The sequence below is a fragment of the Salmo trutta genome, unplaced genomic scaffold (genome assembly GCF_901001165.1).
Source record: "Salmo trutta unplaced genomic scaffold, fSalTru1.1, whole genome shotgun sequence".
Classification (NCBI taxonomy): Eukaryota; Metazoa; Chordata; class Actinopteri; order Salmoniformes; family Salmonidae; genus Salmo; species Salmo trutta.
The window spans coordinates 1,381-26,664 of NW_021822962.1; the positions used below are offsets into that span (position 1 = coordinate 1,381).

Genomic DNA, 25,284 nt, shown 5'->3' on the forward strand with positions numbered 1-25,284 from the left:
ACAATACATAAAGAGAGACGTAGGTGGACATGACGCCGTGCATGACCCATGGATTGATGTGTAATCAACTTTAATGGTAGTGTTGAAGGGTTTTGTAGAACACCTATATTTAGTGCTAGAAAGGGTATTGTTAATCTTGTCTACCAGCCAGCTTTCTGAACCTACAGTACCAGTCAAAGTTTGGACACACCTACTCATTCAAGGGTTTTTCTTTATTTTTTACAATTTTCTACATTGTAAAATAATAGTGAAGACATCAACACTATGAAATAACACATATGGAATCATGTAGTAACCAAAAAGTGTTAAACAAATCAAAATATATATTAAATAAGAATATGTTCCTAACTGACTTGCGTAGCATAAAGGTTCAAAAAATATAAAAAATAAAAATATAATAATTCCGTTATCCATGCAGTTCTATCGCCTGGTCCCAGGTCTGTTGTCTCCTTCTATAGCCTGGTCTCAGATCTGTTGTCTCCTTCTGTAGCCTGGTCCCAGATCTGTTGTCTCCTTCTGTAGCCTGGTCTCAGATCTGTTGTCTCCTTCTATAGCCTGGTCCCAGGTCTGTTGTCTCCTTCTATAGCCTGGTCCCAGATCTGTTGTCTCCTTCTATAGCCTGGTCCCAGATCTGTTGTCTCCTTCTATCGCCTGGTCCCAGATCTGTTGTCTCCTTCTATAGCCTGGTCCCAGATCTGTTGTCTCCTTCTATAGCCTGGTCCCAGGTCTGTTGTCTCCTTCTGTAGCCTGGTCCCAGATCTGTTGTATCCTTCTATAGCCTGGTCCCAGGTCTGTTGTCTCCTTCTGTAGCCTGGTCCCAGATCTGTTTTCTCCTTCTGTAGCCTGGTCCCAGATCTGGTGTCTCCTTCTGTAGCCTGGTCCCAAAACTGTCTGTGCTCTTGCCAACTCCATTGCTCATTGTCAAGCCAAACATACATGACAAGGAAGGACAAGGAGTTGGCATGTTAGCACAAACAGACTGGCACTCAGGATAGCAGTTCTCAGAGAGAATTGGTGAATTTTCCAGTGGTCCTACTGTGTTGTATGTATCAACATGCAGAATGAGCCAGGCTAACTGCTGTACGTATCAACATGCAGAATGAACCAGGCTAACTGCTGTATGTATCAACATGCAGAATGAACCAGGCTAACTGCTGTATGTATCAGCATGCAGAATGAACCAGGCTAACTGCTGTATGTATCAACATGCAGAATGAACCAGGCTAACTGCTGTATGTATCAACATGCAGAATGAACCAGGCTAACTGCTGTATGTATCAACATGCAGAATGAACCAGGCTAACTGCTGTATGTATCAACATCCAGAATGAACAAGGCTAACTGCTGTATGTATCAACATGCAGAATGAACCAGGCTAACTGCTGTATGTATCAGCATGCAGAATGAACCAGGCTAACTGCTGTATGTATCAGCATGCAGAATGAACCAGGCTAACTGCTGTATGTATCAGCATGCAGAATGAACCAGGCTAACTGCTGTATGTATCAACATGCAGAATGAACCAGGCTAACTGCTGTATGTATCAACATGCAGAATGAACCAGGCTAACTGCTGTATGTATCAACATGCAGAATGAACCAGGCTAACTGCTGTATGTATCAACATGCAGAATGAACCAGGCTAACTGCTGTATGTATCAACATGCAGAATGAACCAGGCTAACTGCAAGCTAACTGCTGTATGTATCAACATGCAGCATGAACCAGGCTAACTGCTGTATGTATCAGCATGCAGAATGAACCAGGCTAACTGCTGTATGTATCAACATGCAGAATGAACCAGGCTAACTGCTGTATGTATCAACATGCAGAATGAACCAGGCTAACTGCTGTATGTATCAACATACAGAATGAACCAGGCTAACTGCTGTATGTATCAACATGCAGAATGAACCAGGCTAACTGCTGTATGTATCAACATACAGAATGAACCAGGCTAACTGCTGTATGTATCAACATGCAGAATGAACCAGGCTAACTGCTGTATGTATCAGCATGCAGAATGAACCAGGCTAACTGCTGTATGTATCAGCATGCAGAATGAACCAGGCTAACTGCTGTATGTATCAGCATGCAGAATGAACCAGGCTAACTGCTGTATGTATCAACATACAGAATGAACCAGGCTAACTGCTGTATGTATCAACATGCAGCATGAACCAGGCTAACTGCTGTATGTATCAACATGCAGAATGAACCAGGCTAACTGCTGTATGTATCAACATGCAGAATGAACCAGGCTAACTGCTGTATGTATCACATGCAGAATGAACCAGGCTAACTGCTGTATGTATCAGCATGCAGAATGAACCAGGCTAACTGCTGTATGTATCAACATGCAGAATGAACCAGGCTAACTGCTGTATGTATCAACATGCAGAATGAACCAGGCTAACTGCTGTATGTATCAACATGCAGAATGAACCAGGCTAACTGCTGTATGTATCAACATGCAGAATGAACCAGGCTAACTGCTGTATGTATCAACATGCAGAATGAACCAGGCTAACTGCTGTATGTATCAACATGCAGAATGAACCAGGCTAACTGCTGTATGTATCAGCATGCAGAATGAACCAGGCTAACTGCTGTATGTATCACATGCAGAATGAGCCAGGCTAACTGCTGTACTGTATCAACATGCAGAATGAACCAGGCTAACTGCTGTAGTCTCAACATGCAGAATGAACCAGGCTAAATGCTGTATGTATCAACATGCAGAATGAACCAGGCTAACTGCTGTATGTTATCAACATGCAGAATGAACCAGGCTAACTGCTGTATGTATCAACATGCAGAATGAACCAGGCTAACTGCTGTATGTTTCAACAGGCAGATTGCTGCTTTCTTATCTATCTAGTAGGACGAAGATGTCTGACAAAAGTGACCTGAAAGCTGAGCTGGAGCGAAAGAAACAGAGGCTAGCTCAAATACGAGAGGAGAAGAAGAGAAAGGAGGAGGAGAGGAAAAAGAAAGAGGTGAGGAGAAATCTCTATTCATTTCAATGTGATGTGAACTTCTTTGGTTTAGTTCAGCATCTCAAATGAGGATGAATAGAGCATTTCTACAACAGTGTATCAGACGTCTGATTTGGGTTGGTAGTGTTTCTCAAGTCTTTGTGGAGCTACACTGCTCCGATCCAAATGACACCCTATTCCCTATATAGTGTACTTCCAATGGCACCCCTCATCCCTTTATAGTGCACTTCAAATGGCACCCTATTCCCTATATAATGCACTTCAAATAACCACCCTATTCCCTATATAATGCACTACTTTTGGCTTCAAATAACACCCTATTCCCTATAATGCACTACTTTTGGCTTCAAATAACACCCTATTCCCTATATAATGCACTACTTTTGGCCAGTGCACCATGTAGGGGATAGGGTGCTATTTGGGACAGAGGACAGTGATACTGAAGTTCTCCCCAACACCTGTTCAGTCTGAGAGTCTGCAGCAGAAACAGAGAATGTCTCTGAGATTCTGACTTGGACCGCAAACGAAGAGAGACGGAGGCGCTGCTGCAGAGTATTGGGATCTCACCAGAACCACCATTAGGTATACCAGTCATATCCTTATTGCTTTCTGAGATCATTCTACCCTACCATCCTACTGACCTTTCTGAGATCATCCTATCCTACCATCCTACTGACCTTTCTGAGATCATTCTACCCTACCATCCTACTGACCTTTCTGAGATCATCCTATCCTACCATCCTACTGACCTTTCTGAGATCATCCTATCCTACCATCCTACTGACCTTTCTGAGATCATCCTATCCTACCATCCTACTGACCTTTCTGAGGTCATCCTATCCTACCATCCTACTGACCTTTCTGAGATCATCCTATCCTACCATCCTACTGACCTTTCTGAGATCATCCTATCCTACCATCCTACTGACCTTTCTGAGATCATTCTACCCTAACAAAAAACATTTCCAGTGAGAATGTTTTTCAGTCCTGTACTAGGTTTAATCTGTGTATGGGAAACTGGCCTGTCTTTGTTTAATTAGTATATCTTGTGGTAATGGTCTCCATACAAAATAATCAGGTCATGAAATGATCTTCAGTTTACACTATATCATATATTCAAACAAATCATTTACATTATTAATTGACTCTAATTTTTCCTTAATGGCATAAACACATTCAAATTCCATTGTGTCATGTTGAAAAGGTTAGTAATAAGAATCCAGTGATTTGGTTGGTAGGGTTATATATTCATGTATTTTAAGAGGCTACTGCAGGTATGAATCTATGTATTCAGTTCAGATGGTTAGTTTGATATGCTATGTCAACATACAGACAGATTTCACACTAGCTTGGCGGTCGTGCATTATTATGTCACAAACCAGTTGGGTTTCCATCAGAAAGTACGTTTGACGATTTTTTCCCCTCTTTTCTTGTGAATTCTTCTTCCTTTGCTTTGAACCATTTCAATCCATCCTGTTGATTTGGAACCCTTCTGGTTTGGCTGTGGGGCTCTGACTGCTGGCCACCAGTGCAGCCTCTGCAGCTCTTAACATGGGATACCTGTTATTTTCATTATTTAGTCCCAACCCCTATGTCTCCCTCTTCACAATCAGTGAGCACCACCAGTGATGCTGGCAGCCAGGAGTCCGTAGATGGGGGGACAGTGGGAAGGTATGGAACATGCCCTTTACTCTATCACACACACACACACACACACACACACACACACACACACACACACACACACACACACACACACACACACACACACACACACACACACACACACACACACACACACACACACACACTGATACACACACAACTGCTATCAGATTTAGTATTGATGTCATGGAAAATGTTCACTGTTACAAACAAGCAGAAGGTATTTTAGTACTGTTCAATTATTTTCTATATGAACACACACAGACAAATGGATGTACAGCTGGAAATATTTGGTATTGGCATTCTATACAACAACAACGAGGTATATTGTATGCTAAAAGCTTCTCTCTTAGCTTCTAACAATTCGTAACTGTTAGTCTCTCAATGTAGCTAACATCATGAACATATGACATTGAGAACTGTGGATATGTCTGTGTCCCAAATGGCACTCTATTCCCTACAGTAAATAATATAGTCCACTACTTTTGACAAGGGCCCATAGGACTTCTGGTCAAAAGTAGTTCACTATGTAGGGAAAAGGGTGCCATTTGGGACTCAGACAATGTATATGTGCACAGTGGCACAGAGTATCTGATGTTTATCCCTTCTCTTTTCATCTTGTAATGGGACATCAGATATAGGTAAGAACCAGAGTCGATGTACTAGTGATTATGGAGAAGATGTTTCTGTTCAGGGAGACTTCAGGGTCGTCCTGCAGTGACATCAGTTGATTATGTGACATCAGTGACATCAGTTGATTATGTGACATCAGTGACATCAGTTGATTATGTGACATCAGTTGATTATGTGACATCAGTGACATCAGTTGATTATGTGACATCAGTTGATTATGTGACATCAGTGACATCAGTTGATTATGTGACATCAGTTGATTATGTGACATCAGTTGATTATGTGACATCAGTTGATTATGTGACATCAGTGACAGCAGTGGAACTGTGAATGTAACTTCTATTGAGGCAGTGGAACTGTGAATGTGTCTCTGTCCCAAATGCCATCCTATTCCCCATATAGTCAACTATTCTTGACCAGAGCCCTATGAGCCCTGGTCAACATTTGTGCACTACTACATAGAAAATAGGGTGGAATTTGGGATCCATCCTGTGTTTTGTTTAATCTTGTTTTGTGTACACACTGTCATGCATGAATTCATATGTTCTAAAAGTGATGTCCCTTGAGTTGATGTATGGACTCATTTGTGTTGTTTTGGCGCCCCCTGCTGCTGTATTTAGGACCCTGCAGTGGGACACGGACCCCTCTGCTCTCCAGCTGCAGGCAGACTCTGAGCTGGGGTATGTCTTTCCTCTTGATTCTGCTCCCAAATGGAACCCTATTCCCTATATAGTGCACTACTTTTGACCAGAGCCCATAGGACTTACACAAAGGTTAAATTTTTCTTGACTGATAGCAGAGTGTTCATCTTTCAGGCGCAGGATGCACAGACTTGGAGCGTCAAAAATAGTACAGATTGACTTCGTTCCCAAAGAGCTTGTGACCTACACTAAAGAGACCCAGACTCCTTCAGCAGCACATCAATCTGAAGGTAATGAATATTGAGTTGACTCTTGAGTTGACGCTTAAAGAACTCTTGAGGTTGACTCTTGAATTTGACTCTTGAAGTTGACTCTTGAAGTTGACTCTTGGAGTTGACGCTTGAAGTTGACGCTTGAAGTTGACTCTTGAAGTTGACTCTTGAAGTTGACGCTTGAAGTTGACGCTTGAAGTTGACTCTTGAGTTGACTCTTGAAGTTGACTCTTGAAGTTGACTCTTGAAGTTGACTCTTGAGTTGACTCTTGAAGTTGACTCTTGAAGTAGACTCTTGAAGTTGACTCTTGAAATGTATACTTTTAATGTAGAGCTCTAGGTTGGTTAGTATGAATGGGTATGGTTGATATTTTCAATATGCTCTCTCCCCACAGAGTGAAAGAATGTGGAAGCCTATGTTGTATGTTTGTGTGTAACACAGGAGGTTGGTGGCACATTAATTGGGGAGGACTGGCTCGTGGTAATGACTGGAGTGGAATCAGTGGAATGGTATCAAATACATCAAACACATGGATACGATTCCATTTGCTCCGTTCTGGATGTTATTATGAGCCGTTCTCCCCTCAGCAGCAGTAGAACATAAAACACGTCTTTCCTCCCAGAAGAAGAAGAGGATGAGGAGAGCAGTGAGCCTAAAGCTTCCCCTCAGACTGACCAGCCGGAACAGGAAGGAGAGGCAGAGGACAGTAAACAGGGTAATAATGACTTTATGTTCTTTAACACACTGCTGTTAGGAAAAGCACTCGCAACCTCTGAGGTGACTTGTTGCATGGGGATTATTTGATGATAAATCAGATTTAGCCAAACATATACAACCAACATATATTCTCAACACTGGTATCACAATGTGTGTGATCCTTCTCAGCCCATGCCAGAGAGCTGACGGAGGAGGAGAGGGAACAGATCCTCCACTCAGAGGACTTCCTGGTGTTCTTTGAGCGGTCGGTCTCTGTGGTGGAGCGGGCGCTGGCCGAGGAGGGAGACATCTTCTTCGACTACAGCGGCCGGGACCTGGAGGACAAAGAAGGGTGAGAACATTGAGCATGGCCGTGTCCCAAATGGCACCCTGATCCCTATGTAGTGCACTACGTTTGACCAAGGTCCATAGGGCTCATCAGCTCATCACAGCTTTGTACTTAATTTCCATTAATAAAAAAGTGAAAAAGTGAAAAGTCCCAGTTATTGCAGGATATCCAAGGAATAGGGCTATTTAGGATGCACACCATGTTCCCTGTGGATGGATGTTATGGGAGGAATAAGTACACATTACACTGGAGTAGCACTGGAGTGGCACTGGAGTAGCACTGGAGTGGCACTGGAGTATAACTGGAGTAGCACTGGAGTGGCACTGGAGTATAACTGGAGTAGCACTGGAGTATAACTGGAGTATAACTGGAGTAGCACTGGAGTAGCACTGTAATAGAACCGGAGTATAACTGGATTAGAACTTGAGTAGAACTGGAGTAGCACTGGAGTGGCACTGGAGTTGAACTGGAGTAGCACTGGAGTGGCACTGGAGTTGAACTGGAGTAGCACTGGAGTAGTACTGGAGTATAACTGGATTAGAACTGGAGTAGCACTGTAATAGAACTGGAGTATAACTGGAGTAGCACTGTAATATAACTGGAGTAGAACTGGAGAAGAACTGGAGTAGCACTGGAGTAGCACTGGAGTAGCACTGGAGTAGAACTGGAGTAGAACTGGAGTAGTACTGGAGTATAACTGGATTAGAACTGGAGTAGCACTGTAATAGAACTGGAGTATAACTGGAGTAGCACTGTAATAGAACTGGAGTAGAACTGGAGAAGAACTGGAGTAGCACTGGAGTAGCACTGTAATAGAACTAGAGTATAACTGGAGTAGCACTGTAATAGAACTGGAGAAGCACTGGAGTAGCACTGGAGTAGCACTGTAATAGAACTGGAGTAGAACTGGAGTAGCACTGGAGTAGCACTGGAGTAGCACTGTAATAGAACTGGAGTAGCACTGTAATAGAACTGGAGTAGAACTGGGGTAGAACTGGAGTAGAACTGGAGTAGCACTGTAATAGAACTGGAGTAGAACTGGAGTAGAACTGGAGTAGGGCCGGAGTAGAGCCGGAGTAGAATCGGAGTAGAACTGGAGCGAACATCTTTCCCATTTCCCTTTCTGCCTTATCAGGGACATGCAAGGTGGATCCAATCTGTCTTTCAACCGTGTGTTCCATGACGATCACTGGTCCAAACACCGAGTAGTCACCTGCTTAGACTGGTCCCCACAGGTACAATGGAACTTTCTCCCAGTTTAGAACATATCTGATGCATCTACTTCCTTCATTTCCTTTATTTGTCTATGTCAAGACCACAGAACTAGAATGAATGCCACTTTGAGTGCACCCCTGAGTTTACCAGTCATGGTCAGAGGTTCCAAGCCTGTTCTGTTCATTCCATTTCTATGGTCAAGACAGAAGAAGAAGACTTGGTTGAAGTAACAATCCAGTCCTGTTCTATACTATATTGTGTCTTTGCAGTACCCTGAACTGATGGTGGCCTCTTACAACAGCAACGAGGATGCTCCACACGAGCCTGATGGGATAGCGCTGGTGTGGAACATGAAGTTCAAGAAGACCACTCCAGAGTATACATTTCACTGCCAGGTCAGCAGCTGTTTGTTGATCTGATGTGACGTAAGACTGATGCTTGAGAGAGGATGGATGACATTTCATCATTACAACGTTGAAGTCATTTCATTTGCTAACATTCAGAACCACAAGTTAAGAACATAATGGAAGGGAATGTATTGTTGAATATCACACGATATAATGGCAGGTAGCCTCAGTGGTTAGAGCGTTGGGCCAGTAACCGAAAGGTTGCTAGATCAAATCCCCGAGCTGACAAGGTAAAAATCTATCGTTCTGCCCGTCATTGTAAATAAGAATTTGTTCTTACCTGACTTGCCTAGTTAAATGAAGGTAAAATAAAAACTAACATGGTTTAACTTGATTCAAATAATTATTATATTGTTTTAGGTAGTTTTGCTGTATATTGGCCATCTCATTTTACTCTCTCTCTCTCTCTTCTATCGCTCTCTCTATTTCTGTCTCTGCCTCCTCTGGTTATCTGCTTCTCTCTCCCTCTCTCTCTCTCTCTCTCTCTCTCTCTCTCTTTCTATATCCCTCTCCCCCTCTCTCCCCCTCTCTCCCCCTCTCTCTCTCTCTGTCTCAGTCGTCAGTGATGTCTGTGGGCTTTGCTCAGTTCCATCCTAACTTGGTGGTGGGGGGAACGTACTCTGGACAGATTGTGTTGTGGGATAACCGTAGTCACAGGAGGACCCCCGTCCAGAGGACCCCTCTGTCTGCTGCGGCACACACTGTAAGTTAACAGACACCTCCCTCCACACACTGTAAGTTAACAGACACCTCCCTCCACACACTGTAAGTTAACAGACACCTCCCTCCACACACTGTAAGTTAACAGACACCTCCCTCCACACACTGTAAGTTAACAGACACCTCCCTCTACACACTGTAAGTTAACAGACACCTCCCTCCACACACTGTAAGTTAACAAACACCTCCCTCTACACACTGTAAGTTAACAGACACCTCCCTCCACACACTGTAAGTTAACAAACACCTCCCTCCACACACTGTAAGTTAACAGACACCTCCCTCCACACACTGTAAACTAACAGACACCTCCCTCCACACACTGTAAGTTAACAGACACCTCCCTCCACACACTGTAAGTTAACAGACACCTCCCTCCACACACTGTAAGTTAACAGACACCTCCCTCCACACACTGTAAGTTAACAGACACCTCCCTCCACACACTGTAAGTAAACAGACACCTCCCTCCACACACTGTAAGTTAACAGACACCTCCCTCCACACACTGTAAGTTAACAGACACCTCCCTCCACACACTGTAAGTTAACAGACACCTCCCTCCACACACTGTAAACTACCAGACACCTCCCTCCACACACTGTAAGTTAACAGACACCTCCCTCCACACACTGTAAACTAACAGACACCTCCCTCCACACACTGTAAGTTAACAGACACCTCCCTCCACACACTGTAAACTACCAGACACCTCCCTCCACACACTGTAAGTTAACAGACACCTCCCTCCACACACTGTAAACTACCAGACACCTCCCTCCACACACTGTAAGTTAACAGACACCTCCCTCCACACACTGTAAACTACCAGACACCTCCCTCCACACACTGTAAGTTAACAGACACCTCCCTCCACACACTGTAAACTAACAGACACCTCCCTCCACACACTGTAAGTTAACAGACACCTCCCTCCACACACTGTAAGTTAACAGACACCTCCCTCCACACACTGTAAACTACCAGACACCTCCCTCCACACACTGTAAACTACCAGACACCTCCCTCCACACACTGTAAGTTAACAGACACCTCCCTCCACACACTGTAAACTACCAGACACCTCCCTCCACACACTGTAAGTTAACAGACACCTCCCTCCACACACTGTAAACTACCAGACACCTCCCTCCACACACTGTAAACTAACAGACACCTCCCTCCACACACTGTAAGTTAACAGACACCTCCCTCCACACACTGTAAACTACCAGACACCTCCATCCACACACTGTAAGTTAACAGACACCTCCCTCCACACACTGTAAACTAACAGACACCTCCCTCCACACACTGTAAGTTAACAGACACCTCCCTCCACACACTGTAAACTAACAGACACCTCCCTCCACACACTGTAAGTTAACAGACAGCTCCCTCCACACAATGTAAGTTAACACACTGTAAGTTAACAGACACCTCCCTCTGCCTCTCATATACTCTACTGTAACGTATTTATATCAGTGTGACCTCTGCGGCCGTATCAAACGTTTTAGAGTAGGAATGCTGATCTAGGATTAGGTATCCCGTGTCCATGGAATCTTATTCATTGTCATCTGAAAACTCCTACTGTCAGATGCTTCATATATACGGCCCCTGATCTCTGATTCAAGCTAGTTTGTTTGGCTTTCATTTTTTACAAATTCAAAAAGATTTCAAACAGATTTGTGTTAACCTTGTCCCCAGGCCAATTGCGTATAAGAAGCGTTGGGAAGAAGTGTCTGGGGAACAACATTAGATTAGTGGTAACATATCTAAGAACCGACCTACTGTTCTTTCCTCCAGCACCCAGTGTACTGTGTGAACGTGGTGGGTACCCAGAACGCCAACAACCTGATAACAGTGTCTACTGATGGGAAGATGTGCTCCTGGAGTCTAGACATGCTCTCTCAGCCTCAGGTGAGCAGATGGCACCCTAAATGGCACCCTATTCCCTTTATAGTGCACTTCTTTTGACCAGGGTCCATTGGGTAGTAGTGCACTATAAAGGGAATAGGGTGCCATTTGAGACGTATGTATCGCAATCAACTCCTATTAATTTTCATCAGAGAATTTATCTAAATAAATGATTTCATTATATATTATTGTTATCCATAAAGAAAATGACTAGTATTTGTCTTTGTTCCATGTTTATTGAGGTAAACTATATGAGCATGCATTTAACAGGAGAGTATGGAGCTGGTCTACAATAAGTCCAAGCCCGTAGCAGTAACAGGAATGGCCTTCCCTGCCGGAGATGTTAACAACTACGTGGTGGGAAGCGAGGAAGGGATGGTGTACTCTGCGTCCCGCCACGGCAGGTTAGTGAGCTGAGGCGCAACAGGGACAGTTATTTATAACCTGAATGTGTCTTCACGTTTCCATAGAAACAGCACATGACACTGCGGGATGTGTGTAATGTCAGTCTCTCACATGATCTATATTTTACAATGTTTTTTATTGTTACAAATGAATGCAACCTGATTAAGTTGATGTTATTTATGTTTCCAATGAAAACAGCACAAGATGTTTGCGATATGTGTGTGTCCTTCGACCAACCAGCCTACTGTATCTGGAATGATAGCTTTATCTTAAGGCTCATTGAATGTACTTAAGTGAATGCCTTGTTATGTTGTTGTGTGCAGTAAAGCAGGTATAGCTGAGATGTTTGAGGGTCACCAGGGCCCAGTGACTGGGATCAGCTGCCATAACTCTGTGGGCACTGTGGACTTCTCACACCTCTTCATCACCTCCTCCTTTGACTGGACAGTAAAACTGTGGTCAATCAAGGTAAGACAAGTCACATTACTCTACTCAGGGTGTTATCCCTGTTCCCTGATCTTCATGTTAAACTAACAATTACAAGATAGTTAAAACTGCCACCTAAGGCCCCAAAGAACCCTCAGCTGTAGCAGCATTCTTGCGCTGTCTCCGTAGAATTAGAATGGAATAGAATTCTCGTAGAATAGAATTTGAATTTGTTGTTCTTTCTGTGTCTGTCTCTCTCTCCAGCACAACAAGCCACTGTACTCTTTTGAGGATAATGCAGACTATGTGTATGATGTCAGTTGGTCCCCTGTGCATCCGGCTCTCTTTGCCTCCGTGGATGGGATGGGTCGTTTGGACCTGTGGAACCTCAACAATGACACTGAGGTGAGTCACACAATCTCATTGGTTACTTGACTTATTTATGGCCCATCGTTCCTTTGGGAGCATAGGTCATCGACGACTCCTCTCCATCACACTCTGTTCTGGGCAGTCTCCTCCAGCTCGTTCCTCTCCATCACGCTCTGTTCTGGGCAGTCTCCTCCAGCTGGTTCCTCACAATCACACTCTGTTCTGGGCAGTCTCCTCCAGCTGGTTCCTCTCCATCACGCTCTGTTCTGGGCAGTCTCCTCCAGCTGGTTCCTCTCCATCACACTCTGTTCTGAGCAGTCTCCTCCAGCTGGTTCCTCTCCATCACGCTCTGTTCTGAGCAGTCTCCTCCAGCTGGTTCCTCTCCATCACACTCTGTTCGGGCAGTCTCCTCCAGCTGGTTCCTCTCCATCACACTCTGTTCTGGGCAGTCTCCTCCAGCTGGTTCCTCTCCATCACACTCTGTTCTGGGCAGTCTCCTCCAGCTGGTTCCTCTCCATCACACTCTGTTCTGGGCAGTCTCCTCCAGCTGGTTCCTCTCCATCACACTCTGATCTGGGCAGTCTCCTCCAGCTGGTTCCTCTCCATCACACTCTGTTCTGAGCAGTCTCCTCCAGCTGGTTCCTCTCCATCACGCTCTGTTCTGAGCAGTCTCCTCCAGCTGGTTCCTCTCCATCACACTCTGTTCTGGGCAGTCTCCTCCAGCTGGTTCCTCTCCATCACACTCTGTTCTGGGTAGTCTCCTCCAGCTGGTTCCTCTCCATCACACTCTGTTCTGGGCAGACTCTTCCAGCTCGTTCTTCTCCATGACGGTTTTTATTAGTTAATTGTTTACCACTGTACAGCTTTCTTTTATCCTGGACTGGATGTGTATGATGCAGAATAGGATTTGATCATATTTCTACATAGCTATCTGTTGTTGGTATGTGGTTGTAAGATAATATGACACTTTTTTTTAAAGGTGCCCACAGCGAGTGTGACGATCGAGGGGGCGTGTGCTCTGAACCGTGTGAGATGGGCGTCAGGAGGCAGAGAGGTTGCCGTGGGTGACTCGGAGGGGCGTGTCTGGATCTACGATGTGGGAGAGGTGAAATAATTAAGTCCATCATTTAAAGGGTTCTAACGATGAGAGAATGGGTGCTGAAGCTGAAACAAGATGGAACTCATGGCCTTGTTGTTGTGCCTTGGATTCTTATTCACTTCTTTGCTGAAATGTGATACATTAGTTAGCCTATTGTTGTTTCTATCCAATTGTTTTTCTGTTTTTTTTTTCATATATATGCTCATCCATATATTTTATACTTATATATTCTTATCCCATTCCTTTACTAGATTGTGTATATTAGGTTTTGTTGTTAGAATTGTTAGATAATTTGATTTGCTTTGATTTGATATGCGACTGACCGTGTTTGTCTCCTGTAGCTGGCAGTGCCACACCCTGAGGACTGGAGCCACTTCGCCCGCACCCTAGTTGAGATCCGTGCCAACCGCGGGGACGGAGAGGAAGAGGGGGCCGTGGAGCTGGCAGCCTGAAACCCTCTCACCCTCTCATCAATGGATGCAACGTTTCAAGACTGACAGCTTGATAACAGACATTTACAGATAACAAACCATCATTTACTGGCGTAACAACAGCAGCATGCATGCTTTAGTGACATTCAAGTCATTGTGATTAGACTGACTCCAAGCTTATGCTCCATAGATCAAAGTAAGAAACAAGGATTTTCCAGGGCAACAACTATTCTTACTAGGGTTATTTATTGGTTCATTAAACAGTTGATATGTATATACTTGATATCAAAATCATATGGCTTGCAATGATAATGTGCTTATGGGTCTAACGTGGGTCTAAATGTTGGAGTGAGCTAGATATGATCCTGATATTATACTCATGAGGTTTGATTATCAGATTCCTGTGATCTGTTCATGTTGTTCTTTCTTCAAGGTTATAAAAGCTGCATTAATAACAAGTTGGATCATTGTTTTCTCAAGATATCCAAGTTAACCTTTAATAATGTTTTTAAGTAGCTTTGGACTTTTCAGTGCATCAGCATGATAATTATTACATTTTGGTTGCTGTTAAACAATTTTGTTTTGTTTTAAGAAATACGTCTAAAAATGTATGGCTTTTTGCTGTAAGAACAACAATTGACAATAAAATAAGGATAACTTAAATACTGATTTGTATGCCACAAATCTCACAGACCAGGCTGTATGGGCTACTGTAGTACTGTAAGTAGAAGTTTTAGGGTTATGGTTGAAGATAATACATTTACAGTGTGTATTGCATTTTACATTTTACTACCATTATTTAAATATTCCACCTATGCCATTTCTGTGTTTGATTTTGAATCGAAACATTTGTACAGTAATTTGACAGAAACCATCCCCAGTCAGCTACTGTAAGCTATTGATTTGAGGTCAGTTGTAGTATCATCGTGTGAATGTACTGTGCGTCCTACTGTAAGAATTGACCTATTGCGATGTTATTTATGAAAGGGGTAATCTTGGTAAAGAGGTGGCTTTATTCTTTCTTTGTCCACTGTCGTTGACTTCTTATTATAGCTCAGTGGTCATTTTCGAACGTACGCGAATCCACGTAGCAGGCGGAGTTCTGTTTCCATGACAATTACGTCAATATTAGTATCGGGTAACTAAAGGTCATGCTAAAGACAAGCGCGAGTCACACAGAAGGAAACAGAATGGCGGAGGTAAACTTAACTGTTGTGCTTTAAAACGGCAAGATACTCTCGTATGGTGTGGCTTCAGTGTCGTTTCGTTTTCGTGGTACTTAGTTTATTCTATGCATGGTCGCGGGAAGGACAGTCTGAGCGGAGCAAAGCCTCACTAGTAAGCCTGAAGGAGTTTGACTTTACTCGGAAGGATAGCTCAGCTGGCTAGCATGTTTGACTTTACTCGGAAGGATAGCACAGCTGGCTAGCTGAATATGCAAATGTGCTAGATTACTTTTGACTGTTTATTGCAAGTCAGTTAGCTAAATGACAGGCGACTAAAGCCAAGTAGCGAACTGTAGTTAGCTACCTAGTAATCCATGTTTACGTTCAATATTGTGAAGCTACTTGTCGGCCTTTCTCCACCTTACTTCTGCCCGTGTTAGCTTGCTAGCTTTGTGCTTGATTGCACTCTGCAGAGGTTAGCAGCACTAGCGGTAGCTAGCAGTACAAGTTCGTTTCGTTCTTTTAAAAAACACATTAAAGTCAAGCAAGCTAGCTTCTCTATTTTCTAGGAAGCTTGTTCTAACGCTGATTGAATTTATCAAATGCTATAACTAGCTTTTTTTGTTACCTAATGTTTCTAACTAGCTTGTTTATGATGTAGCAGGGCTCTGAAAAAAATATAATGCAGATCAAGATTTGAAATGGAATGTTTTTCACAAAACCCAGGTTCTGAGTTAGTTACACCATTATTCTGGCAGATCGTTGAAATCCAACGTCAAGTTGTTCGCCATCTCTGGTGTTCCTAAAATGACACCGTATGAGGGAGACATAGTCAATGGAATAACAACAACACCGAATGTTGTAATATAAGGATAGATAAACTTGTCAGTATTGTCTTATTTGACATGTTCATGTTTTCTCACAGCCCTGTAGGGGGCGACCAAGGTCAAAGTTGAATTCCAATTTCCTTAGCTGCTATTATCAGTGACAGACTGCATACAGTAGTGTCATTTTTACAGATATGTTCAGTGTGTTGTCAAGATTGGTTGTCTGGTACTGTAAACATCCCCGACTGGAAGCTGTGATGTACATGTTCTAGCTTTCAGTAGGGTGTTTGCTGCTCCAGGCTTCCTCAAACTCCTAGACTAGTGTTGTTGTTTGTAGATCTAGGGCTGCATTCCAGTCAAAATTAGCATCTTCTCTTCCTCCCATCACTGGAGTAAACCCTCCAGTGATGTATGTATGGCAGAGTGGATGAGGGAAGAGGTTGCAAGTAAAAGTGGATTGGGACCACAGGAGGCTGCTGAGGGGAGGATGGCTCATAATAATGGCCAGAACTGCATGAATGGAATGGCATACAAATGCATGGAAACCATGTGTTTGATGTATTTGATACCATTCTGCTCCAGCCATTATCACAAGCCTGTCCAACCATATTAAGGTGCCACCAACCTCAGGTTTGCATCTTCATTTAAATAATTGAATGTTATTGTTTGTTCATACATCTGGTGTTTCCCAGACAAAAGTGTGTCTGACTCAAGTGAGTGTGCTTTACTTCCAGTTCTACTGCTGTGGAAATGGAAGTATCCTAGCTTCTTCGTTCCGAGTGTAGTTACTGTAAACATCCTACACTCAGCTATAGCCTGTATGGAAGGCTGGGGAGAGGGTGTTTACTTTGACTGGCTTGAGCAGCTTCAATCTGTATGGATGGGATTTAATGGATCACTCATGAAGAGATGGAAAGATTTATTTTTGTACAAACAGAGAAGGCGGCTGCAATTAATTCCCATTGGTAGTTTTTATGAGAAACCTAACATGTAGAAGATGCAATCAATGGATGATATTTGGATGCATTATCACCGATCAATAATGACAATACTGTTTGTTATTGCAAAAAAATAAACTTTGCGAATGTGTATTGATTGATTGACTGACTGATTATTTTATTCCTTAATGTTCAAATGTGTATTGATTGACTGTTTATTTTATTCCTTGGAATGTTTATAATGTATATCACAGTTTATAGCATACTATTAGCCTAACATTTTTATGGACCTGGTTGAAAATGGTAGTGATTGCTGAAGAAAATGCACATTCATTCACAAATTGAAATGTTTTGCCAGTTCACACACCTGTATTCAAAATCCATGTAGGCTACATTAATTTTAAGCTTAATCATTTCATCACATTATTTATAAAAATTAGTGTTCTACTGTTATGGGAACAACAATTTAATAACCGTTGAGCATATATCTGGGCGTGAGTAACCAACCATGATATGTCAGAGGATTTTGTAATAAGGCGAGTACTGTACACGATCCCATTCAAAAGAGAAGAATAGAGTGGGAACCTTTTACAAATGTATCAAGGGTAGACTATGCCTTCTGATCATCCCAGCCACAGGGGGAGGACATCCCAAACCAGCCTGCTTTTCTCTCCACAGGAAGACTTTATCCGCCATATTTGTTGTCGCAGATTCGCCAGAAACCTTCCTCCAAAACAAATAAAAATACGATTTTCAATTACTTATTCAATAAGTAATATAGATATGTACATTTATTTATGTAACTCTTAGGGTATTACGTTTTATTTTACAAACATGGAGACGTCAACCGCAGGCAAGTACTCGACTCGATTGTTTACCTTTTCGTACAGTACTATCTCGGAGAAATAACATTTCTTAGCTAGGTAAAAGTAGCAAGCTAGCCAACAGATGTAGTCAAATTACTCATTATGTGAAGTTTATTCTATGCTAAAAGTGGGGCACATAATTACCGTGACCAGCCACAACATTGACAGCACATTTATTGCCGCTAAATGTCCGGCCTAAAGTTATTGGATTTAGTTTGTAAAGAAAGTATTTATCACGAAACTGTTACTGTTTCTCCCAGCGTTTAGCTGTCTTTAGTCATACTGCTGAGGAGTCAGGAGTTCAACCATCTTTGCTGTTGCAGTGGTAGCTAAACCTGTCTGGAGAGCTACAGAGTTTACACAGAGCAAACCAATAAACTATATTGCACTGACCTCATTCCATTTCAGTATTCTCAGCTTGTAGGTGCTAGGCTGGCTTGGATCATGTAGGCCCTAGCTAGGTTTGAATTCAGTATTTTGAATGAAAGGTAGGTAGCTAGAGGAAAAATATACAGTCCCTGACCAATGAATGAACCATGCAACTAGCACTAAACACACAAGTACAATGTAAAGGCCAATGCGCTGCCAGCCTATTGAAAATATCTAATTTCCATTGAAGTCATTTAGCAGACACTCTTCTCCAGAGCGACTTACAGTAGTGAGTCATACATTTTCATTCTCATCTTTTTCTTGCGTACTGGTCCCCCGTGGAAATCGAACCCACAATCCTGGCGTTGCAAGCACCATGCTCTACCAACGGTCAATTAAACTTTCAATGTGTAATGATCTTATTATTAGGCCGTCAACTTTTTCCACGGTCAAATTTGTACATAAACACACATTAATCTTGGCCTGCCGGTCTGTTAATTCACAGGTGGGACTTCCTCCATCTTCATGTGTAAACTGTGCAACCTGTTCTCTCCACACCGAGCACAGCTCCTCTCCCATGTGTCTGAGAAGCACCACACAGAGGGGCTCAACCCTGATGACATCATTGTGGCCCTCATGCCATTGACAGCTCCACTGGAGAAGGGTGGAGGTGAGCACCTCCTCAAAGCAACCAGGGATACTAAGGGTGGAGGTGAGCACCTCTTCAAAGCAGCAAGGGATACTAAGGGTGGAGGTGAGCACCTCCTCAAAGCAACCAGGGATACTAAGGGTGGAGGTGGAGGTGAGCACCTCTTCAAAGCAGCCAAGAATACTAAGGGTGGAGGTGAGCACCTCTTCAAAGCTGCCAAGAATACTAAGGGTGGAGGTGAGCACCTCTTCAAAGCAGCCAAGAATACTAAGGGTGGAGGTGAGCACCTCTTCAAAGCAGCCAAGGATACTAAGGGTGGAGGTGAGCACCTCTTCAAAGCAGCCAGGGATACTAAGGGTGGAGGAGGTGAGCACCTCTTCAAAGCAGCCAGGGATAATAGGGCATTGCAACAACTGACCGTATTATGGTGTTTCTTTGTTTTTCTCAAAGTTCAACGATCTGAATAATTGGCTACTGAGTGCCTCGGTAGTCCTTCAAACATTTGTAGCAGATTGTAATCCGATTTTGACAGCTCTTTTTAATCCAGGACTAGGCTTAATTTGTGTCTGGGAAACTGGCCCTATAGGTCTGTTTGTGTGTAATAGTGTGATTGATGGCATTGATCCTATTTCCCCCACAGATAGCCCTGTCAAGAGAAAACGAGGACGTCCTAAGGGCTCAACCAAGAAGATTGTAGCTGATGGGCCCATGATAGAGACTACTAGCTCCAACCAGAAGAAGCAGAAACAACAGACAGTAGAGGCCCAATCAGAAGCTGGGCTAGTGGACGGGGAAGAACCAGAGGACGACAATGCCCTGGACTGCAAGAAGTGCAACCGTGTGTTCGGCAACAGGCGACAGATCATGAAACACATCTGCTTGATAGACCTCAGAGAGGACGAGGATCAGGAGGACAACGGTATGTGTGAAGTCAACTGTTTTATGTCTGTGTAACCGATGTGAAATGGCTAGTTAGTTAGCGGTGGTGCGCGCTAATATCATTTCAATCAGTGACGTCACTCGCTCTGAGACTTGAAGTAGGGTTTCCCCTTGCGTTGCAAGGGCCGCGGCTTTTGTGGCGCGATGGGTAACGATGCTTCGTGGGGTGTCAGTTGTTGATGTGTGCAAGGGTCCCTGGTTCGAGCCCAGGTTGGGGCGAAGAGAGGGACGGAACCTACACTGTTACATCTGTTTAGAATAGATTGAAATAGAATAGTGCTTTATGGCCCATCTATGGATACGTCCCAAATGGCACCCTATTCCCTATATAGTGCACTACTATATAGGGAATAGGGTGCCATTTGGGCCGATACACTACGTGGCCAAATGTTTGTGGACACCTGCTCGTCGGACATCTCATTCCAAAATCATGGGCATTAATATGGAGTTGGAATATGGAACCTCACTCTTGTGGCTGAATGGAAGGAAGTCCCCGCAGCCACCACTCTTCTGGGAAGGCTTTCTACTAGATGTTGTTGGAACATAGCTGCGGGTACTTGCTTCCATTCAGCCACAAAAGTGAGGTTGGGCGATTAGGCCTGGCTCGCAGTCGGCGTTCCAATTCATCCCCAAGATGTTCAATGGGGTTGAGGTCAGGGCTCTGTGCAGGCCAGTCAAGTTCTTCCACACCGATCTCGAAAACCATTTCTGTATGTACCTCTCTCTGTGCACGGGGAAATTGTCATGCTGAAACAGGAAAGGGCTTTCCCCAAACTGTTGCCACAAAGTTGGAAGCACAGAATCGTCTATGTCATTGTATGCTGTAGCATTAAGCTTTCCCTTCTCTGGAACTAAGGGGCCTAGCCCGAACCATGAAAAACAGCCCCAGACCATTATTCCTCCTCCACCAAACTTTACAGTTGCCACTATGCATTGGAGCAGTTAGTGTTCTCCTGGTATCCACCAAACCCAGATTCGTCCATCGGACTGCCAGATGGTGAAGCGTGATTCATCACTCCAGAGAACGCGTTTCCACTGAGTCCAATGGCAGTGAGCTTTACACCACTCCAGCCGACACTTGGCATTGCGCATGGGGATCTTAGGCTTGTGTGCGGCTGCTCGGCCATGGAGACCCATTTCATGAAGCTCTCGACAAACAGTTCTTATGCTGACGTTGCTTCCAGAGGCAGTTTGGAACTCGGTAGTGAGTGTTGCAACAGAGGACAGGCGATTTTGTACGTGCTACGCACTTGAGCACTCGGCGATCCTGTTCTGTGAGCTTGTGTGACCTACCACTTTGCGTCTGAGCCGTTGTTGCTCCTAGATGTTTCCACTTCACATTAACAGCACTTATAGTTCATCGGGGCAGCTCTAGCAGGGCAGAAATTTGACAAACTGAGTTGTTGGAAAGGTGGCATCCTATGACAGTGCCACGTTGAAAGTCACTGAGCTCATCAGTAAGGCAATTCTACTGCCAATGTTTGTCTATGGAGATTGCATGGCGGTGTGCTCGATTTTATACACGCCCTCCCCGTCAAGCGTTCCACAGGAATGCTAGCCCATGTTGACTCCAATGCTTCCCACAGTTGTGTCAAGTTGGCTGGATGTCCTTTGAGTGGTGGACCGTTCTTGATATACACAGGAAACTGTTGAGCGTGAAAAAACCCATCAGCGTTGCAGTTCTTGACACAATCTGGTGCGCCTGGCACCTACTACTATAACCCATTCAAAGGCACTTAAATCTTTTGTCTTGCCTGTTCACCCTCTGAATGGCACACATACAAATTCCATGTCTGATTTGAAGTGGATTTAGCAAGTGACATCATTAAGGGATCATAGCTTTCATCTGGATTCACCTGGCAAATCGATGTCATGGAAAGAGCTATATCTATATGTTCACCATCTAAATGTCTATATCTATACCATCTAAATGTCTATATCCGTATGTTCACCATCTAAATGTCTATATCCGTATGTTCACCATCTAAATGTCTATATCTATATGTTCACCATCTAAATGTCTATATCTGTATGTTCACCATCTAAATGTCTATATCCGTATGTTCACCATCTAAATGTCTATATCTATATGTTCACCATCTAAATGTCTATATCCGTATGTTCACCATCTAAATGCCTATATCAATATGTTCACCATCTAAATGTCTATATCCGTATGTTCACCATCTAAATGCCTATATCAATATGTTCACCATCTAAATGTCTATATCTATATGTTCACCATCTAAATGTCTATATCGGTATGTTCACCATCTAAATGTCAATATCTATATGTTCACCATCTAAATGTCTATATCTGTATGTTCACCATCTAAATGTCTATATCTGTATGTTCACCATCTAAATGTCTATATCTGTATGTTCACCATCTAAATGTCTATATCCGTATGTTCACCATCTAAATGTCTATATCTATATGTTCACCATCTAAATGCCTATATCAATATGTTCACCATCTAAATGTCTATATCTATATGTTCACCATCTAAATGTCTATATCCGTATGTTCACCATCTAAATGCCTATATCAATATGTTCACCATCTAAATGTCTATATCCGTATGTTCACCATCTAAATGCCTATATCAATATGTTCACCATCTAAATGTCTATATCCGTATGTTCACCATCTAAATGTCTATATCCGTATGTTCACCATCTAAATGCCTATATCAATATGTTCACCATCTAAATGTCTATATCTATATGTTCACCATCTAAATGTCTATATCCGTATGTTCACCATCTAAATGTCTATATCTATATGTTCACCATCTAAATGTCTATATCTGTATGTTCACCATCTAAATGTCTATATCTGTATGTTCACCATCTAAATGTCTATATCTATACCATCTAAATGTCTATATCTATATGTTCACCATCTAAATGCCTATATCAATATGTTCACCATCTAAATGTCTATATCTATATGTTCACCATCTAAATGTCTATATCTATATGTTCACCATCTAAATGTCTATATCTATATGTTCACCATCTAAATGTCTATATCTATATGTTCACCATCTAAATGCCTATATCTATATGTTCACCATCTAAATGTCTATATCTATACCATCTAAATGTCTATATCTATATGTTCACCATCTAAATGTCTATATCTATACCATCTAAATGTCTATATCTATATGTTCACCATCTAAATGTCTATATCTATATGTTCACCATCTAAATGTCTATATCCATATGTTCACCATCTAAATGCCTATATCCATATGTTCACCATCTAAATGTCTATATCCATATGTTCACCATCTAAATGTCTATATCTATATGTTCACCATCTAAATGTCTATATCTATATGTTCACCATCTAAATGTCTATATCTATATGTTCACCATCTAAATGTCTATATCTATATGTTCACCATCTAAATGTCTATATCTATATGTTCACCATCTAAATGTCTATATCTATATGTTCACCATCTAAATGTCTATATCTATATGTTCACCATCTAAATGCCTATATCCGTATGTTCACCATCTAAATGTCTATATCTATATGTTCACCATCTAAATGTCTATATCCGTATGTTCACCATCTAAATGTCTATCTATATGTTCACCATCTAAATGTCTATATCAATATGTTCACCATCTAAATGTCTATCTATATGTTCACCATCTAAATGCCTATATCCGTATGTTCACCATCTAAATGCCTATATCCATATGTTCACCATCTAAATGTCTATATCTATATGTTCACCATCTAAATGTCTATATCCGTACGTTCACCATCTAAATGCCTATATCACTATGTTCACCATCTAAATGCCTATATCAATATGTTCACCATCTAAATGTCTATATCTATATGTTCACCATCTAAATATCTATATCCATATGTTCACCATCTAAATGTCTATATCAATAAGTTCACCATCTAAATGTCTATATCAATATGTTCACCATCTAAATGTCTATATCCATATGTTCACCATCTAAATGCCTATATCTATATGTTCACCATCTAAATGTCTATATCTATATGTTCACCATCTAAATGTCTATATCTATATGTTCACCATCTAAATGTCTATATCTATATGTTCACCATCTAAATGTCTATATCCATATGTTCACCATCTAAAAGTCTATATCCGTATGTTCACCATCTAAATGTCTATATCTATATGTTCACCATCTAAATGCCTATATCAATATGTTCACCATCTAAATGTCTATATCAATATGTTCACCATCTAAATGTCTATATATGTTCACCATCTAAATGTCTATATCCGTATGTTCACCATCTAAATGCCTATATCAATATGTTCACCATCTAAATGTCTATATCCGTATGTTCACCATCTAAATGCCTATATCAATATGTTCACCATCTAAATGCCTATATCAATATGTTCACCATCTAAATGTCTATATCTATACCATCTAAATGTCTATATCTATATGTTCACCATCTAAATGTCTATATCCGTATGTTCACCATCTAAATGTCTATATCTATATGTTCACCATCTAAATGTCTATATCTATATGTTCACCATCTAAATGTCTATATATATGTTCACCATCTAAATGTCTATATCCGTATGTTCACCATCTAAATGCCTATATCAATATGTTCACCATCTAAATGTCTATATCTATATGTTCACCATCTAAATGCCTATATCCGTATGTTCACCATCTAAATGCCTATATCCGTATGTTCACCATCTAAATGTCTATATCTATATGTTCACCATCTAAATGTCTATATCTATATGTTCACCATCTAAATGCCTATATCCATATGTTCACCATCTAAATGCCTATATCTATATGTTCACCATCTAAATGCCTATATCCATATGTTCACCATCTAAATGTCTATATCTATATGTTCACCATCTAAATGTCTATATCCATATGTTCACCATCTAAATGCCTATATCTATATGTTCACCATCTAAATGTCTATATCTATATGTTCACCATCTAAATGTCTATATCTATATGTTCACCATCTAAATGTCTATATCTATATGTTCACCATCTAAATGTCTATATCCATATGTTCACCATCTAAATGTCTATATCCATATGTTCACCATCTAAATGTCTATATCTATATGTTCACCATCTAAATGCCTATATCCGTATGTTCACCATCTAAATGCCTATATCCGTATGTTCACCATCTAAATGTCTATATCTATATGTTCACCATCTAAATGCCTATATCCATATGTTCACCATCTAAATGTCTATATCTATATGTTCACCATC

The 25,284-nt window shown here is 42.0% G+C and overlaps 1 protein-coding gene and 1 pseudogene across 1 annotated transcript in view; both read left to right on the plus strand.

Moving 5' to 3' along the window:
- The first annotated feature begins 2,833 nt into the window (after positions 1 to 2,833).
- LOC115187770 (cytoplasmic dynein 1 intermediate chain 1-like) lies at positions 2,834 to 15,064 on the plus strand (annotated as a pseudogene).
- A 2,308-nt stretch (positions 15,065 to 17,372) lies between these two features.
- LOC115187772 (zinc finger protein ZFAT-like) overlaps positions 17,373 to 25,284 on the plus strand; it is a 35,016-nt gene continuing 27,104 nt past the window's right edge. Inside the window, 3 exon segments of the mRNA XM_029746797.1 lie at positions 17,373 to 18,028; positions 18,916 to 19,164; positions 19,700 to 19,978. Of these exon segments, the coding sequence (XP_029602657.1) occupies positions 18,010 to 18,028; positions 18,916 to 19,164; positions 19,700 to 19,978 (547 nt within the window). The 5' untranslated portion in view covers positions 17,373 to 18,009.